Source organism: Podarcis tiliguerta, assembly GCF_965153285.1.
Source record: "Podarcis tiliguerta genome assembly, chromosome: 3".
NCBI classification, from domain to species: domain Eukaryota; kingdom Metazoa; phylum Chordata; class Lepidosauria; order Squamata; family Lacertidae; genus Podarcis; species Podarcis tiliguerta.
In genome coordinates this window covers 18,108,661-18,127,010 of record NC_139536.1, presented here as the reverse complement: position 1 = coordinate 18,127,010, position 18,350 = coordinate 18,108,661, and the positions used below count along the sequence as shown (strand labels likewise).

At 49.1% G+C, this 18,350-nt stretch overlaps 1 protein-coding gene across 2 annotated transcripts; it reads left to right on the top strand.

The window, feature by feature from the left end:
• The first annotated feature begins 395 nt into the window (after positions 1–395).
• LOC310674166 (transmembrane protein 121-like) lies at positions 396–18,103 on the top strand. Of its 2 annotated transcripts, none has more exons than XM_083433147.1 (2): positions 396–1,560; positions 15,779–18,103. In XM_083433147.1, exon 2 carries the CDS (start codon positions 15,780–15,782, stop codon positions 16,710–16,712), a length of 933 nt encoding a protein of 310 aa, XP_083289273.1. In that variant the 5' UTR covers positions 396–1,560; position 15,779; the 3' UTR covers positions 16,713–18,103. The 2 variants fall into 2 exon arrangements, with proteins under 2 accessions (XP_083289273.1, XP_083289274.1); XM_083433148.1 differs by lacking the exon at positions 396–1,560 and adding an exon at positions 6,227–10,138.
• Positions 18,104–18,350: the final 247 nt, after the last annotated feature.

Here is an 18,350-nt window from a genome sequence, read left to right as displayed (position 1 = left end):
GGCTGCAAAGCGTTCAGTAAGCAGCCGGTGAAATGTCACAAGCCGGTTCCTTTGTGCTCCTCCTAGCGATTAGCAGGTTCAGAAATGTGAGAAACGCATCCCTTTAATTCGCCTAATTTACACTGCTTTCAGAATTCAGCCGGGGAAGAATTCCAATTCGCTCGGTGCAGAATCGGCGGAGATTAAGCGCGCTGTGTACGTTTGTGTGAATGAGGCTGGGAGTGCAAAGCTCCGTCTCTGCGCGAGAAAGGACCGCTAATGGATAGGGGAGCATCGGAGGGCATGCACGCGCGCACCATCCATGGCCGCCCTGCCCTGCCTTGTGCTCTGACTTGCTTTTGCAAGCGCCGATCTGCAAAAACGAGCGCACGCGGCAGCACCCCACCTCCGGGGGGGTGGCCCGTTAGTCTCCCCCCACTTTCCAGAACGGCCTCACAGCGAGGCAAGCCCTCGATTAGCACGGATTAATCACTCCCCCGCTCTTTCTCCTCCTCTCCCTCCCCCAGGCGGGAGTGGCCATTCAGCCAACCTGCCGCCTGACTAACTCACTTTAATTCACTGCCTGCTCTCGCTCGCCTCCAAATCGATACAGAGGCTCGCTTGATCCCAGCCGCGCTCGCAGCCGGAGCTGAGCACAGTTGGCGCTTGCCAGACTGCAGCAGCGGCAGCAGCGACCGCGCGGCTCTCCCAGCTTTTGCCCGGGACTTTTTTTCCCTCCACCTCCCCTTTCTGTTTTAAAGGAAAGCATTCGCGATCCACCGAGGCGGAGAGAAGGCGAAAGCCGACCGGCAGCCCCAGCCAGCCGAGCAAAGTCCCGTTTCCCTACGAGAGGGGTGGGTCGGGGGTGCTTGCATTTTACGCACACACACACGCACCCTCCAGGCAACTGGGTGGCAGAATCGCTCTCCTCCTCCTGGACTTGGAAACCTCGAGCTGCCTCCGGTCTGAGGGATCCGCTTTTTGACCTTCGCAGAGAGAGAGAGAGGCTGCCCGGGGTTGCATCGCGGGGGATGCCGTTGCGGGGCTCGGGGCCTGCAGGGCTCCGGGCCGAGGGTTGCTCGTCCCTTGTGCCGGCGAGGAAGCTGCTGTCGGGGGAAGGAGCGCGGCGGAGAGGCAGGGCGAGCCCAGCGGCGCAGCGCGCTCCGGGGATCGGGCTGCGCTAAAGCGGGCGGGCGGGCGCGGGACCCCGGGAGCTGGAGCTCGGAGGAGCAGCAGCAGCAGGCGGAGGACGGACAACTTGGGTCTCCGAGCCACGGCGATGGCCACGGCGGCGCCCTCTGGCAGGAGTCCGCCTGTGGAGTTGCCGTGATGTTTGGCGGTGCTGGCGGGAGAGGCGGGCGGCGGCGGCGCAGCGGCCGGGATCCGGTTCCCGGAGTGTGAGCGGCGGAGCTCGCTCGGAATCCACGCGCGGAACTTGCCGGGCGTTCATTGGCTCCGGGAGGTTGCTGTTCTCCCACGGATCTCGCGCTCCAAGCCGGCGGATCGGCGGACCGGATCGGATCAGGCTTCTTCAGGGAACCATTCCCTCCTGTGTCCCAGGGCTTCCAAGAACGGCACTAGGTAAAATGATAATAATAGTAATAGTAACAGTTCTTCAGACAAGGTCCTTATTAAATGAGATTCGTTTTTCTTTTTCTAAAAAGGAAAAGCTCTCGGATTTATTTGGAAAGTGCCCAGAAGCTTTGCTCAGGCAGGCAGATTGACTGACAAATCAAATCCCCGATACTGTACTGCGGTGATGGGTTCATTGTGAACCGTATGGTGGAAGTCTGGATATTGGGCATATATGGCATTCACACGTGATTGCTCGTAACTCCAGGCGATTTTTGTGACCGTGTGAAACTCAAGATACTTCTGAGTGTTGGCAGGCACGAGAATGTGATTTTCAGCTTTCAGCTGTGAAAAGGGGAGGAACTCTGTGTGTATGTCCTCCCCCTTTCACAAAATTAAATTAGGATTGTTCATAGCCACCAGATTTTGAATATTAAGTCTGCTATTTGGAATCAAACGATATGTGACTTGGGAATTCTGTGGTTTAACTTTTTTTTTTTTTGAAGAAGCAGACCGAGGATGGATGGGTACCTAATGTGAAGTGCCCCTGCTCTGAACTGAAAGGGCATAGAGCCCCCATTCTGTCAGTTTCAGAGACCAGAGCAAGATTGGTTTCCCCACCCTATGTTGGCTTTTCAAAACATAAAGACTCCAGGAGTTGCAGTGCACCAAATTCACACATAGTTTGACCCTAATATTACTATCTAGGCAGGCAGCTCCCTTTCTTTCTCTCCCTCTGTTTCTCTCCCTCAAACACATGTGTTTGATAAGCTGTGCAGGGAAGGGTAGGCTGTGTCGGAATGTAGGAAACCGCGTTGTACAGAGCAAGACCATTGGCCTTTTGAGCTCAGTATTGTATACACTGACTGGCAGCAGCGGTCCAGGATTTCAGACCTAGGTCTTTCCCCTGAAAATGTTGTGGATTAAACCCGAAAACCTCTGCATGCAAAGCAGATGCTGTACCACTGAGCCTCCTTGCGATGCTCCTCAAACTGCTGCCGAGTGGTTTTTGGCTGCTTATGGAGGAATTGAGAAGGCAAAGTTGCCTGGCCTCTGATTGACATGACCACTTGAGCTTCTGGCCAGCAGGGTTCTCCGTCTACGTTATGACTTCCTCCTCGTCAAACTGGACAGGGGACCGTTTCCATGCAATGTGCTGGCCTGATCTCCCTTTCCTTCACAGCTGCTCAAAACCCTGCGATTGTGATCAAAGTCCCACGTTCAGGAAGGGACAAAGGGTCCAAGAATTGAGTGAAAGCGTTCCAGAAAGAGAGGAATGGATGGACAGACAGACACTTCCAGCTTTTGAAAGCGGTTGTGGTTCGGTGAATGGAAGGGTGCAAAACCTCATTTCCGGCTTTTAGGATATAGCAGCTTTGTCTCAATTAGACGACCTTTGAACTTTGCCATTTGCCCCAGGTTAGATCAAATACCTCTGGCATGGAGGAAGAAGCCAACGTACAAGGTGGGAAGACCAGAGGCGTGTGAACGCATGAGAATTGGGGAAGGGGCTCTTAGATACAGAGAGAAATGTACAGTGGTACCTCGGGTTACATACGCTTCTGGTTACATACGCTTCAGGTTACAGACTCCGCTAACCCAGAAATAGTGCTTCAGGTTAAGAACTTTGCTTCAGGATGAGAACAGAAATCGTGCTCCGGCGGCGCAGCAGCAGCAGGAGGCCCCATTAGCTAAAGTGGTGCTTCAGGTTAAGAACAGTTTCAGGTTAAGTACGGACCTCCGGAACGAATTAAGTACTTAACCCGAGGTACCACTGTAGTATGTTTGGCTTGAGACATTGCTGCTGTGTTGAAACCTTCCTTCTCAGGGGCCATCTCCTTGAAATTGCTAAAAGCTTCACCATCCATGACCCTGCTTGCAATTGTGAAAAGCTCTCCTCAAACAGGTGTGCCTCGCGTAGAACTCGCTCAGTTATTGGGGTTGTGTGTCTGGACACTGGACAGACACATACCACTCCGGGGAACGGAGAGGTGTCTCTTTCAGGGCTGCATGATAAGCTGCTAAGTGGGGACCCAGCCCATAATTTTCTGAGCACCTCCCTAAGGGAGAACACCTATCCTATCCCATGGGTAGGCAAACTAAGGCCTGGGGGCCAGATCTGGCCCAATCGCCTTCTAAATCCGGCCCGCGCATGGTCCAGGAATCAGTGTGTTTTTACATGAGTAGAATGTGTCCTTTTATTTAAAACTCATCTCTGGGTTATTTGTGGGGCCTGCCTGGTGTTTTTACATGAGTAGAATGTGTGCTCTTATTTAAAATGCATCTCTGGGTTATTTGTGGGGCGTAGGAATCCGTTGATTCCCCCCCCCCCTTCAAAATATAGTCTGGCTCCCTACAAGGTCTGAGGGACAGTAGACTGGCTGAAAAAGTTTGCTGACCCCTGACCTATCCTAAAGGAAGGAGAGGAGAAGCTACAGTGTCTCCAAAAAGGCCAATTTCAGGTGGGGGGTTTGCAGGAGGTGTGTCTGAAGGACAGGTGCAGCAGTGCCTTAATGGTGAACTCTGATTTCCCAAGAGTTGCCCTAACTTAGAGCCTTCTGTTTGCCATGGGAATCAGTTACCCAAGGGTGAGTTTGCTCTACCCACTCAGGCATGTTGCCAAGTGGGATTCATCTTGCAGTTAGGGCCATCGCTGAGCAAACGGTGGTTAATTAATTAATTAATTAATTTGTAGCGTCCGTACCCCACTCGTCAGCCAAAAAAAGGGCTCCCGGGGTGGCTTACATACAATAAATTAAAGCAAGAGAATCCCTTGCCCCGAGGGCTTGCAATCTTAAAAAGAAAACATGACTCATAAGGGGAAAGAGAAGGGGAAGGAAGTTGGGGGAAATTGCCAGGCCTTAACAACAGTTCTTATAATGGCCATCTAGCAGAGTTCAGGGGTAGGAGGTGACGAATGAAGCTGGTCTTGATGGAATGAGCCCTATTTCTTGTCTCTCCTGCTGAGACCGTCCGATGGAATGGCAAGGTTGCTGCTAGGAAGGTAGGAAGCTCAGTTTGTGATGGAGATGGCTGTGTGAGTCGGAGCCAACATAGTCAATGTCTCTCATTTCCCACATGGAGAGGCACCTGCCAGGTAAGAACAAGGTTATCAGGAGTGGGGGATTGCAATTCAAATACTCCTCTGAGCAGCATCTGTTGAAGGAAACCCATTTGGCTAACCCTGTAGGGATGGAGAAAGAGTGGCTCTTACATTGTCAGACTAGGTGATATCCATGGGTCTCTGTCCAGTGTTAGAAACTCAGATATATAAGCTAGGTGGCAAATGGCTCCTTGAACTAGGGCTACAGTCGCCAAAATGGAATGTCTTGTTGCCATTTCAGGGCAAGGCGGCTGCTCAAAAGTTATATTTTCAATACAGCTTTTTGGTTCCTGAATCCATTCTGATGGTTCAGATACAGTGGTACCTCAGGTTAAGAACTTAATTCGTTCTGGAGGTCTGTTCTTAACCTGAAACTGTTCTTAACCTGAAGCACCACTTTAGCTAATGGGGCCTCTTGCTGCTGCTGCGCCACCGCTGCACAATTTATGTTCTTATCCTGAGGCAAAGTTCTTAACCCAAGGTAATATTTCTGGGTTAGAGTGTAACCTGAAGCGTATGTAACCCGAGGTACCACTGTAAAATATCACAGATAAATTCTACAGTATGTGTTGTTAGTGTGTGAAAACAGGCAAGATCCACGGATCCCCAGGCATGTGCCTCCAGATGGTGGAGATGTCGGGCACCATCCTGGCACCTGGGGAATCTTCACCTGGTCACAGGTGGCCGATCCCCACATGCAAAATGCACCTTGCAAATTTCGAACACTGGTCCCTTCCAAACCTGTGATCCTGTGTGTATGAGAATTGGATCTATAAGAGGAAACCAGCTAGACCAGTTCCTTTTGCTAGCCGGCCAGTTAAGTCCTGCCATTTACATTACGGAGAGGCTGCCCTGTTGCCATAGAGACAAATGGGGGTAACCCTCCTCACCTGGTTCGAAGGGACATCACCTCGTAAGGTAGAAGAACAATAGCCAGAATGTTGTGCACTGAGTTTTGCTGGTGCTGGAAGCTGGAGAGACACAGACACGTCTGCTCTCGGGTAGACCAAAAGCTGTGACTTCAGGCTTCTTTGAAAACCTAATGGGGGAGCCGGATCTGTTTGGGTGCGAATGCTTTGAAACCCTCCATTCTCTGCTCAGGTTCTATACAGTGGTACCTTGGTTCCCGAACGACTTAGTCAACAAACAAATCGGCTCCCAAACGCTGCAAACCCGGAAGTAAGTGTTCCGGTTTGTGAACGTTTTTCGGAAGCCAAACGTCTGTTTTGGCCATTGGCATTGTTTCCGGGGCCAATCAGAAGCCGTGCCTTGGTTTGTGAATGTTTTGGAAGTCAAACGGACTTCCAGAATGGATTGAGTTCGAGAACCTAGGTACCACTGTATGTGTAAATAAAAGCATATATCCCAAAGACACCACAGTTTCCACTGACCTTCAGTCCAAGCAAGCTGAACCCTGGGTCAGCGTGGGCATCCTCAGAGTCTCTCGCCATTTAGAGACTTGGATACACACAACAATATGTTGTTGGATTGCATTTCCCACCGTTACTGACCATTGGCCGTGGCTGATGGGTGTTGGGGTCCAATAACACTGGGGGGGGGGGCATAGGTTCCCCATCCCTGCTGCCCAGGAAGGATTGGAAATTTGCCTCCAGAATACTTAACCCGTGGTAGATGTACTCTTGAATTGCTTTCTAAAAGTCTCAACCTGATCTGCAGATGTGCACGTTAACCCAAATAACTTTGCCAATAAAAGTGGTTGATTCTAACTTGCCCTGAGCAAACCACACATTAATAGGGATCAACTCTAAAGGTCGGGCTGTGGTTTCAAATATGAAAATAGACCCCAAAATAGAAGTCATGTTAAAAGTATCAATTGAGTTTCCCTCCCTGTTCTTGCCCGTAATAAAATCTTCCCCTCACTTCCCACCCCCGTTCATTAAGTGTGAGTGATGCCTATTTAATAAATTAGGACAGGCTACTTGATTCGCTGTCATATGGCAGTATGAAGGCATGAAGTGAGTGGCAGCAACTCAGATTCATCAGTGACAAGCAATACGTGATGGGTGTGTGTTTGAAATGAGGTGGCATATTCCCCCCCCCCCCCCCCGCATTTCCAGCCCGTGAGAAGCAGTCCATCTTGGGATGCAGTGGTGTCCCACACATTCTTAACCTAACAAGTATGAAAAATATACCTGCAACATACAACACAGAGATATAAAAAGGACATATAAAAACCTGTGCGGTGTGCATTGCGTTAGCCAAATGACGGCCATTTTGGGCACAACTTCTCAATTTACCTGCTTATCTTTCCTTAACCTAGACAGCACCTTAAAAAGCAGAGACATCACCTTGCCAACAAAGGTCCGTATAGTTAAAGCAATGGTTTTCCCAGTAGTGATGTATGGAAGTGAGAGCTGGACCATAAAGAAGGCTGATGGCCAAAGAATTGATGCTTTTGAATTATGGTGCTGGAGGAGACTCTTGAGAGTCCCATGGACTGCAAGAAGATCAAACCTATCCATTCTTAAGGAAATCAGCCCTGAGTGCTCACTGGAAGGACAGATCCTGAAGCTGAGGCTCCAATACTTTGGCCACCTCATGAGAAGAGAAGACTCCCTGGAAAAGACCCTGATGTTGGGAAAGAGGGAGGGCACAAGGAGAAGGGAATGGCAGAGGACGAGATGGTTGGACAGTGTTCTTGAAGCTACCAGCATGAGTTTGACCAAAGTGCGGGAGGCGGTGGAAGACAGGAGTGCCTGGCATGCTCTGGTCCATGGGGTCACGAAGCGTTGGACACGACTAAACGACTAAACAACAACAATCTTTCCTTAGGGCTGGGCATAGGAGCCAACTCTTAGGGGCTGTGGGGGCTTCGGCCCCCGCAATAAAATATTTGAGGAGGCTGGGCTCCCACAAAGTTAGTGGGCATTCAAATGGTGTGTGTGTACCGTGTCATGTGATTGATTATGTGGGGCAGGGCTTACCTGGTCCCCCACAATATTTTGGCACCCCTGAGACTTGGGAACCTTTGTGCCCCTTCCAGTGTTGCTGAGCTACAGCTCCCATCAGCCTTAGCAAGCGTAGCCAGTGGGCAGGGATGATGGGAGTTGTGGTTCAGCAACATGGTTGGGGAGGTTCATCACACCTGCCTTAGGCTTAGCAATACAGACAGTCTGATATTGGATTCAAAGCACTTAAAATACACGATGCTCTGTATCTTAGATCAAGCTGCTCCGTCCTGCCTGACAGCCGCCCAGATAAGTTCCTGGAGTCTGAAGACTGATGGCTCCAATCAGATTTGTTTGTCTCAGAAGCCAGGAGTGAGGAACCTTTTTTTTATCTGGAGGGATGCATTCCCTAGTGGTCAACCTTGCATGCCAGCAGTTGGCAGGCTGGAACAGAGCTAAAAGCAGGTGTGCAAATAATTGTGACTCTCACCTCTCGTACAGTAGGCGACATTCCATCCGTGTAAAAATTCAGAGTTTCCCACACCTACTCTAATCTTTCCATCAAACATACAGGCAGGCGAGAGGGATTATCACATATTCCAGTCAGGCAGAAGCACGCGAGGAGGGCACCAAGCAAAGACCAGGGAGGTTGTGTGACCTACTTAAAGTCTCAAGGGTCTAATAAAGAGGCTTGCAGCACCACATTTGACTCCCAGGCTTAAGATTCCTCACCCCTGGCAGAAAACACTTTTTGCAAAATTGTAAAGGTTAACCCAAAGGCTTCTTGAATTTCTAAATCACATGGTTTCGTGACGCTGTTTCCATCTCTATCAGCAGAGACTGTTTCTTTCTCTCTGTAATGCAGCCTAATTCTTGCTAGCTGTAACTTTTTCCTCCTTGCCCGAGACCCTTTCCTTACGACACACTTCGCTCTTTAGGCACCGCGTGCGTTGGGTCAGCGGTGAGCAGACTTCATGCTCGCAGGGCCTACTTTGTTTACTAGACCCCCAAAATCCAAAGCACACAATTAAAGAATTTGGATTTGGGGTATTTTGGTCCGAGTTACAGAACTAAATGGAGCTTACTGTCTTCCCTAGACTGTTGCTTACTCCAAGGTCTCTTCATCTCAGCAATATAACGAGGATGTGGGGAAAGGAATCGTTTGTTGTTGTTGCCATGGTTAAAATATTAAAAAATTAAAAACAGTGAATGATACCCAATGTAGAGTAGACACATTGGCATCAGTGACCATAACTCCATTTATTTCAATGGGTCTGCTCCGAATAGGATAGCCTTGGTTATCACTCGACCAGCCCCGTTCCTGATGTTTTCTTACACGCCTTGAATGTTTTTTTCCTTCTTTTAGGAACATTCCTGGGTTTTTTGTTTGGGAATTCATAAATTCATGCTTGATTGTGCACTGTCTTCTTAGGATATTCTTTAGGAGAGGAGAGGTTGGAAACTGGATTAAATAAGTAGGTGGTGCATTGGTGTCGCCTCTGTTTCACTCCTGTTTGTGTCGATCATCTGTCTTTACCTGCCTGCAGCATGTGAAGGCAGCTACCATTAGCCCAGTATTGATTAGTTTATACCTGTCCTCCTGTGTTGCGGTCCAACTAGGGCTAGGTCTGGGCACAAGAAGCATATTGGCTCAACTAGATGAGAGCCTAGAGCCTGTGACAGCTATTTTATTGCTTGCTACTTAATGTTGTGGCACTACTTAATACGTTGCTCTTAAAAACCAGTTAAACCTGGAAGAGGCATAAATTCTGCACAGAGCGATCTATACTAATATTGCTCTTCGTTAGGGCTCCTGGCAACTTTATCAATGGATATATATTTATACAAGCAGCAGGGATGATCAAACACAGCAAAGAGGGGAGACCAAGCGAAGGGAACATGCACACAAGCTTGCACGTTTCTGCACACACACACACACACCCGCACAAAAGTGCTGCGTGTGGTGGAAAAATATCTCATTTCAAGCAGCCTGAAAGTGTTCTGGTCTCTGCCTTCCATGCCTCATTTGGGATTTTTTTCTCCGCAGATCTGTTATCTGCATTGATTCCGACTCCTGATTGTTTGCCGTGTTATTTTCTGCTCTTGTCTCTAATCTTCGTAGTTTCTTTTGTTGCGTTTTGCTTGTCTTCGCTGGAACTTGCATCTCTCCACATCTGCAGTCGTGAATGCCATTAGCTGTCTTCTCAAGTACATCACTGAAGAAATCCCTGATTCCCCTGTCAAAGCCATCCTCGCAGTTGCTGCCCTTTGTAACTTAAGAGCCTTCAGAGCTTGCACAGCGTAGCAACTAACAACCTGATCCTATTGTTTGCTCAGGATTGAATCTCACCCTCTTTCATAGAGCTTACTCCCAAATAACTGTGCATGGATTCGTACTGCACAAGACTGTTCAAATCTCACCTCTGCCGTGAGCTCAGAAGGTGGTCTTAAGCTACCCATTATCTCTGGGCCACAACGTTACTCCCCCCACACCTTTAAAATGAGGATAATAATATTCACCTGAATTGCAGTATGGATTAATGAGATGCAAAGTGTTTTGATTGCTGTTCAAATGGTAAGTCCAATACCTATGTATCTTTTTGAAAGCTGCTATTATTGTTGTTTATTACACTTATTGCCTCCCCTTCACCAGCAGGACCCAGAGTGGGTTACAACAATTGAAAATTCAGAATTAAAAACAATTAGAAACGCATTGCATGTACAAGAATGCTAAAATCCGCCTCTCCGTTGAAGGGTTTGTTTATAATGTCTCAAAACTGTTTCCCCCGTGTTGCTCAAATGCAGTGCTAAGAAATTGACAGTGAAAACCACATCAAAATAATCTTATAAATACAGTTTATACCCTGGTAACCAGAAAGGAATGTCGCTATCCACTTCTATAACTATAGGCCTAAACAGGGACAGAAGACAAAGTGAATCACTTTTAAACCTCTCCCTCTAAAATAAATGGGACTTGTTAAAAATATTTCAATTTATCTGTATCACATTCCTAATTTGTACCTAGATCCAGAGGCTTGGGTAGATAAAATCTTTCACTGATTAATCTTCTTACACTGGTGAGGTTGTATCAGAGTACACCCGCTGCAATTAACAAAGCCAAGCCAGTCATGCCATCAAGAGAAGTAATAGTACCACTCTATTCATCATTAAGGGACGCGGGTGGCGCTGTGGGTTAAACCACAGAGCCTAGGACTTGCCGGTCAGAAGGTCGGCGGTTTGAATCCCCGCGACGGGGTGAGCTCCCATTGCTCGGTCCCTGCTCCTGCCAACCTAGCAGTTCAAAAGCACGTCAAAGTGCAAGTAGATAAATAGGTACCACTCCGGCAGGAAGGCAAACTGTGTTTCTGTGCGCTGCTCTGGTTCTCCAGAAGGGGCTTAGTCATGCTGGCCACATGACCCGGAAGCTGTACGCCGGCTCCCTCTGCCAATAAAGCGAGATGAGTGCCGCAACCCCAGAGTTGTCCACGACTGTACCTAATGGTCAGGGCTCCCTTTACCTTTACCTTTATTCATCCTTGGTCAGACCACACCTGGAGTGTTGTGTCCAGTTCCAGGTGCCACAGATTCAGAACAATATTGACAAGCAGGAACATGTGCAGAGGAAGGCGACCAAGATGATCAGAGGTCTGGAAACCATGCCTTATGAGGAATGGTTGAAGGAGCTGGGTATATTTAGCTGAAAGGAGATATTATCAAATATTAGAAGAGCTGTCACATGGAAGATGGAGCAAGCCTGCTTTTTCCTGCTCTGGAGGGTAGGACTTGAACCAACGGCTTCAACTTACAAGAAAGGACATTCCGACTAACCATCAGGAAGAACTTTCTGACAGTAAGAGCTGTTCGGCAGTGCTACGGACTCCCTTGGGGTGGTTGTCGATGCTCCTTCCTTGAGGTTTTTAAGCAGAGCTTGGATGGCCATCTGTCACGGATGCTTTAGTTGGGATTGCTGCATTAGATGGGGTTGCGCTAGATGACCCTTGGAGGTCCCTCCAAACTTTACTACCCTCAGGAAGTCTAGCATTAGATACATGGACGCGGGTGGCGCTGTGGTCTAAATCTCTGAGCCTCTTGGGCTTACCGATCAGAAGGTCGGCGGTTCGAATCTCCACAACGGGGGGAGCTCCCATTGCTCGGTCCCAGCTCCTACCAAGCTAGCAGTTCAACAGCACACCAGTGCAAATAGATAAATAGGTACCATTGTGGTGGGAAGGTAAACAGCGTTATCGTGCGCTCTAGTTTCTGTCACAGTGTTCTGTTGTGCCAAAAGTGCTTTAGTCCTGCTGGCCACATGACCCGGAAAGCTGTCTGCGGACAAACGCCGGCTCCCTCAGCCTAAAAGTGAGATGAGCGCCATAACCCCATAAAGTGGTACCTCAGGTTAAGAACTTAATGCCTATCTGGCTGGGTTTCCCCAGCCACTCTGGGCGGCTTCCAGCAAAATATTAAAGGTACAGTGGTACCTCGGGTTAAGTACTTAATTCGTTCCGGAGGTCCGTTCTTAATCTGAAACTGTTCTTAACCTGAGGTACCACTTTAGCTAATGGGGCCTCCCACTGCTGCCACGCCGCCGGAGCAGGATTTCTGTTCTCATCCTGAAGCAAAGTTCTTAACCCGAGGTACTATTTCTAGGTTAGCGGAATCTGTAACCTAAAGCGTCTGTAACCCGAGGTACCACTGTAGTCACTTTTGACTGGACTTAACCGTCCAGGGGTCCTTTACCTTACCTTAACCTTTTAGATACATGGGGCATTTAAGCCTTCATGAGGTTTCCTTAATCACAGTGACCCTTACTTTAGGTTGGACAAACCCGATTCTGTGAGCCTCCCAGAACTGCTGGAATAGAGATGGTCAGTTTTCAACCAGATTGTTGGTGGTGTGGCTGCATCCCAGAACCCAGAGGCTGGGGTCAGTTCATAGGAACATAGGAAAGGAAGTTTGCTGTATACAAAGTCAGATTTTTCTTTAAAAAAAACAAGGGGCCTGGGAATTTTCTAAATAAATAAATTATGAGTTGGAAGGCACCCCAAGTATTGTCTAGTGCAACCCCCTACATTGCATACAAACCGTCCTCAATCACACCTCCTCTCCATGGACCACACCCCTTACTGACACTGCCTGTGTTCCTATGGAAGACCCAGTAAGGTCTACTCTGACTGGCAGCTGCTATCAGAGTATTCAAAGAGGAGCTTTTCCCAGCCCTGCCCGGAGGCAGCACCTGGAATCGAATCTGGGGCCTAGCTGAGCTACAGCTCCCATCAGCCTTAGCAAGCGTAGCCAGTGGGCAGGGATGATGGGAGTTGTGGTTCAGCAACATGGTTGGGGAGGTTCATCACACCTGCCTTAGGCCTAGCAATACAGACAGCCTGATATTGGATTCAAAGCACTTAAAATACACGATGCTCTGTATCTTAGATCAAGCTGCTCCGTCCTGTCTGACAGCCGCCCAGATAAGTTCCTGGAGTCTGAAGACTGATGGCTCCAATCAGATTTGTTTGTCTCAGAAGCCAGGAGTGAGGAACCTTTTTTTAATCTGGAGGGACACATTCCCTAGTGATCAACCTTGGATGCCAGCAGTTGGCAGGGTGGGACAGAGCTAAAAGCAGGTGTGCAAATAGTTGTGACTCTCACCTCTCGCACAGAAGGCGACATTCCATCCGTGTAAAAATTCAGAGTTTCCCCACACCTACTCTAATCTTTCCGTCAAACATGCAGGCAGGCGAGAGGGCAGGCAGCACCTCAGTTGCTCTGCCACTGAGCTACCACCCTTCACCTAAAGTTGATTGATTGATACACACACACACACAGTATATGTGTATATATATATATATATATATATATATATATATATAGTTTTAAGCGATAGACTCTCCTTCCATCCCAGCTTGTTCTCCCACTTTGCATCTCCTTCCCTCCCTTCTCAGATGCTCCCCAGTTCCAGGAAGCCTTCTTAGCCTTCGCCTCCTCCTGCTGATGCCTCTCTGGCCCAGGGGGTCTCTTGGCTCAGCGGGAGCACTGCAAGCCTTGGAATTTTAAAGGCAACCTTAGCAGCCGGCTTAATAAGCCTTGCTATTCCAAGCCCTACCCACACTGTGCGTGCAAGAGGCTGAGGCACAGAAAATATAATGAAAACATAATGCCTGTGGTGGTTGTGGGAACGCGGGCTTAACTTGATCGCCTCCAGTGCATCTGCATTTCAAAAGACATTCCGCTCAATAAGGAGGCAGGCCCCACATTTCAGTGGCGCACGACTGGAATGATTTCATGCGCAGAGCAAGCCATTATGTTGTTTTCTCTCCTCCCAAATGCTAACCAGCTTCGGTTTGCAGGAGCATTTTTCAGACTTTACTTTCCTGGAGCCGTTTCTCATCTAGGTATCTGCTAAACAACCCCTGTAGAATACCAGTGCGTTGCAAAGGATTCTGGGATCTAGAACAGGGGTCTGCAACCTTTAAGACAAAAAGAGCCACTTGGACCCGTTTCCGAAGAAAAAATAACTGGGAGCCACAAAACTCGTCATTATAAAAATAACTTTTTTGTCACTTTTTTTTATTATTTCTTTGTTTGACCCCTCAGAATTACTCCTCCTCATAGAAATAAACGTTAAATTAACAAGTTACCTTTTTGTGTGTGTGTGTTCTTCACCCCCCTTCAAAACAGTGACCAGCGTACATGCCCCCTTTCAATGCAGTGACCAGCGTACATGCCCCTTACAATGTAGCGGGCAGGCGGGAAGGTGACGTCGGGATGGTGCGTGACTAACGCATGCACCGCCCCCATGCGACATCACAGCCAGTACAACGCCCACCACAGTGGGGAGTGTCAGGGCGCACAATGCGCCTCCTCCCCTCGCTAGTACCCGCCCCGGAGCCGCGGCAAAGGTGTAAAAGAGCCACATGCGGCTCCGGAGCCGCGGGTTGCAGACCCCTGATCTAGAATCTAGAGCAGGGCCTTTCATCCTGAGGGCTGCATTTCCTTCTGCGGGTGGGGAACCTCATGCTCTGGAGCCAAGTGCGGCCCTCCAGGACCTTTTAACTGGCCCTCAGAAATCTCTCTAGGCCATACCCCTCCTGGCCACCCCAAGTGTTTTGCCTGGCTGGAATGTGGCCTCAAACTCCCATAATGCCTCTTGCTTGTCTAGATGGAGGATAAGGAAGGAGGTACAGAAACTTTCCTGTCCCCACAGCACACAGGAAAAATTCACATTCATTCTTTCACCTGCCACTGGCCTGTGGCCCTCAGAACATTGCCCAGAAGGTTATATGGCCCTTGGGTTGGGAAAAAGTTCCTTACTATTGAAATTTCCCAATAGTACTTAGTGCAGGCAACTCCACTCATGTGTGACTGCACACATGCGCAGCACTGGGAGGTAAATAATTCAGACCTGGGAATGGTGGGAGAGAGCTGGAAAGTCCTTGTGGCTCACAAGGAGACCCTCCCAGAGGATGTCAGCGAGCCAAAATTTCAGAAATTTAAAAAGCTTCAAAAACCCAACAACTTATGGACTCTAAAACGACATGTGGGATCTCTCGCTGTTGCTGCGCTGCTCCACTTGACAGCTGTTTGGCAGCAAGCTGCCTTGTAGCGGGCTCAGGCGCACTGTTCCCTGCCCTTTCTGGTGATCTGGAGGCAAAGGTACTGTATATAAGAAAAGAAAAAGAAGTGTTTAGAGGTTGTCCCCCACTTAAGTTCATTTTGCTTATGCGCACGGGGGCCTGGAACGCAAGTTGCTTGTAATCCAAAATATTTTCTTTGCCCTGTTGGGACCGTCAGCTCCTAGCAAATTAATATATATTTTTGGCACATTTTCTTCTTTTTTTAATAAGAAGAGAGAAGCTTAGTACTTACGTAACCTTTCCCCCAAAGTGCTCAAAGTACAGTACCAGTATCCCAGAATGTTATAGATTCTGGCTTGGAAAGCACTTTCATTCAGGTACATTCAGGACAGCTTGAATGAAACACCCCTGTTCCGTTTCCAGGGCTAGAGTACGATAGCCATACGATCCCCATGGGAACTAAGAGGAGATTGATTTGCTTTGTGCAGCTGAGGGGCTCTTTGGTGCAGAGATACAGAAGGCTTGACATCCTTATTGAAAGCTGCATAATGCACAGTACGTCAGGGATGGGCAGAGTGCATGGCCGGGATGACTCTGGAGCCCTTAAAATGTTTTGACTAACGTGTGCGTCTTCTTTGCAGGATGGTGCCTCCCCCACCCATTAACAAGCCCCACGTCTGCCTCTCCACCACCCTCATCATGAGCAGCATGGTCCTGATGGACGCCTACCTGGTAGAGCAGAACCAGGGCTCCCGGAAACTGGGCATTTGCATCATGGTCTCCGTCGGGGACATCTGCTTCCTGGTTGTGCTCAGGTATGTGGCCGTCTGGGTCGGGGCCGAGGTGAGGACCGCCAAGCGAGGCTACGCCATGATCCTCTGGTTCCTGTACGTCTTCGTGCTGGAGATCAAGGTCTACTTCGTCTACCAGAACTACAAGGCGGACCGCAAAAGCTTGGACCTTATGGCGCGCAAGGCTCTGAGCCTGCTGCTCTCCATCTGCATCCCGGCCCTGTACGTTCTGCTGGTGGCCACAGAGCACATGGAATACGTCAGGACGTTCAAGAAGAAGGAGGACCTCCGCAACCGGCTCTTCTGGGTCATTGTGGACATGTTGGACGTGCTAGACATCCAAGCCAACCTTTGGGAGCCCCAGAAGAAAGGGCTGCCCATCTGGGCCGAAGGCCTGATGTTCTTCTACTGCTACATCCTACTCTTGGTCCTGCCTTGCGTCTCGCTGTGCGAAATCAGCATGCAAGGGATCAGCATCGTGCCTCACCGCATGATGCTCTACCCGATGCTGAGCATGCTCACCATCAACATCGCCACCATCTTCATCAGGGGCAGCAACATGGTGTTTTTCAGGGACATCCGGGTCTCCGGCATCTTCATGGGCAAGAACGTGCTGGCCATCGCCCTCAAGGTCTGCATGTTCGCGCAGTACAGGAAGCACCTGCGCCACGCGCCGGCAGACCCCCAGCACAACACCGTGGCCCAGACGCAGCCTGCCATACACCTGCTGAAACCCCAAAACCAGACTCCCTGTCCCGAAGGGCTGGCCCAGGAGAACACATGACACGCCGGGCATCTCCCCACACCAGGCGGCAATTAACACCTGTCTGTGGTCACTAGGGTCACCTGCAAAGATGAACAATGCCGGCTGGGCCCTGCAGAGCCAGTGCTGGTCCCTCCAGAAAGTCTGCAAGAGACCTCTTCTCTCCCTTGCACAGGCCGTGTCCTGGAATTGCCCGGAGCTGAGGTGGGGTCACTTCTAGAGTGGCGCAGAATGGATCCCAACCCTGACACCAAGGTGCAAGCTAGCAGGCCGCAGAGACTGGAGAGTGGCAGCCTTGGGGATGATAAGATCTGCTCAGTGGATAGCGGGCAGCAGCAAGCAATTCGACTCCCTCATTTGCCTTTCGTGTACTTATTCATATCTGTCACCCAAGTTGCTTTGGAACGTAGCCAGTTGGATTGCCTGGGGGCAGGCCTTGAGAAAACTGGTAAAATGCCTTTTCCGCCTCTGTTTGACATATACAGCGCTGGTGACCTACCTTTCTGGTATGGGCCAAAGGCACTTGGTCTGCTACCTGCCTGCTCACATTCCTTGGGAGTGCCTGGGGCGGGGAGGACATTTTTGGGCAGCGTTTCCCCAAACTGAATCCTTCCAGATGTTTTGGGCCACGACTCCTGCCAGTCTCAGTCACCGCAGCCCATGGGAATTGTAGTACAAAACATCTGGAGAGGCGACAGGTTGAGGAAGTCTAGCATAGGGTTTCCATCGACAATTGTCCTCCCCCAGTGGAAACATGCTGGATCATGGCCATTTATTTTCTTTCTTTCCCCAAATGAAAACGTTTTCAATAAAACAAAAGGCCAAGCCCTGAGGTTTTGTAGTCTCTCTCTCTCTCTCTCTCTCTCTCTCTCTCTCCCTCTCTCTCTCTCTTTCTCTCTCTCTGTCTTGCCAGCCTTCTTTTTTCCCCAGCAGTTTGGAAAATATTTGGGTCTGGTGTTCTCCAGGAGGGCGAGAAAGACAAAAACAAGTTTTGACTGCAGGAATCAAACTAAGGACTAAGGGGCACGCAATAGCTTCCAAATTTGTCACCCCAGGGATTGTGTTACTGCTCTGTTCTGAATCCTTTTAAAACGAAACTAAACAAAACCCTCACCTAATGCGTGGTTTGAAATTATTGTTTGAAAATTCTATGTTCATCCATCCAGGGACTGGGGCAGAAAATTTATTCTTATTGAATCAAGGAGCAGGTGCAGCCTTTTCTTTTCAAACAATATTCTAAGCCTGACAATGTTCTTGTAACTTGATAGAGACAGCTGTGGATATGGCTGATCTCGTGAGAATGAAAAAAGACAGAACGAACGAGGCGGTTCCTTCTATTTTTTTCAGCTGCGGGAGTGTTCAGGGTTTGGGTTTTTTCTTCTTAAAAAAATATATATCAATGCACCGTTTGATTATATTTCAAGTTTAATTTATTATTTTTCATCCAGTTCTGTGGCTTGCAGCCAGATGCTGTACATGTTTACTTGTGAGGCAATGCTGATCAAGTTCCAAGGGGTTTACTCGCAAGTAAGCATCTGATTGGCCATTGTGACATCAGGGTGCTGGACTAGATGGGTCATTAGCCAGAGCCAGCAGACTCTGCTTACGTTGGACTTAATGTTGGAATCCAGCTCCCATCAGTCCAAGCCCAACACATCT

Excerpts from the sequence above, each read along its gene's own strand:
- LOC310674166 (XM_083433147.1), top strand. The coding sequence starts at position 15,780 with ATGGTGCCTCCCCCACCCATTAACAAGCCCCACGTCTGCCTCTCCACC.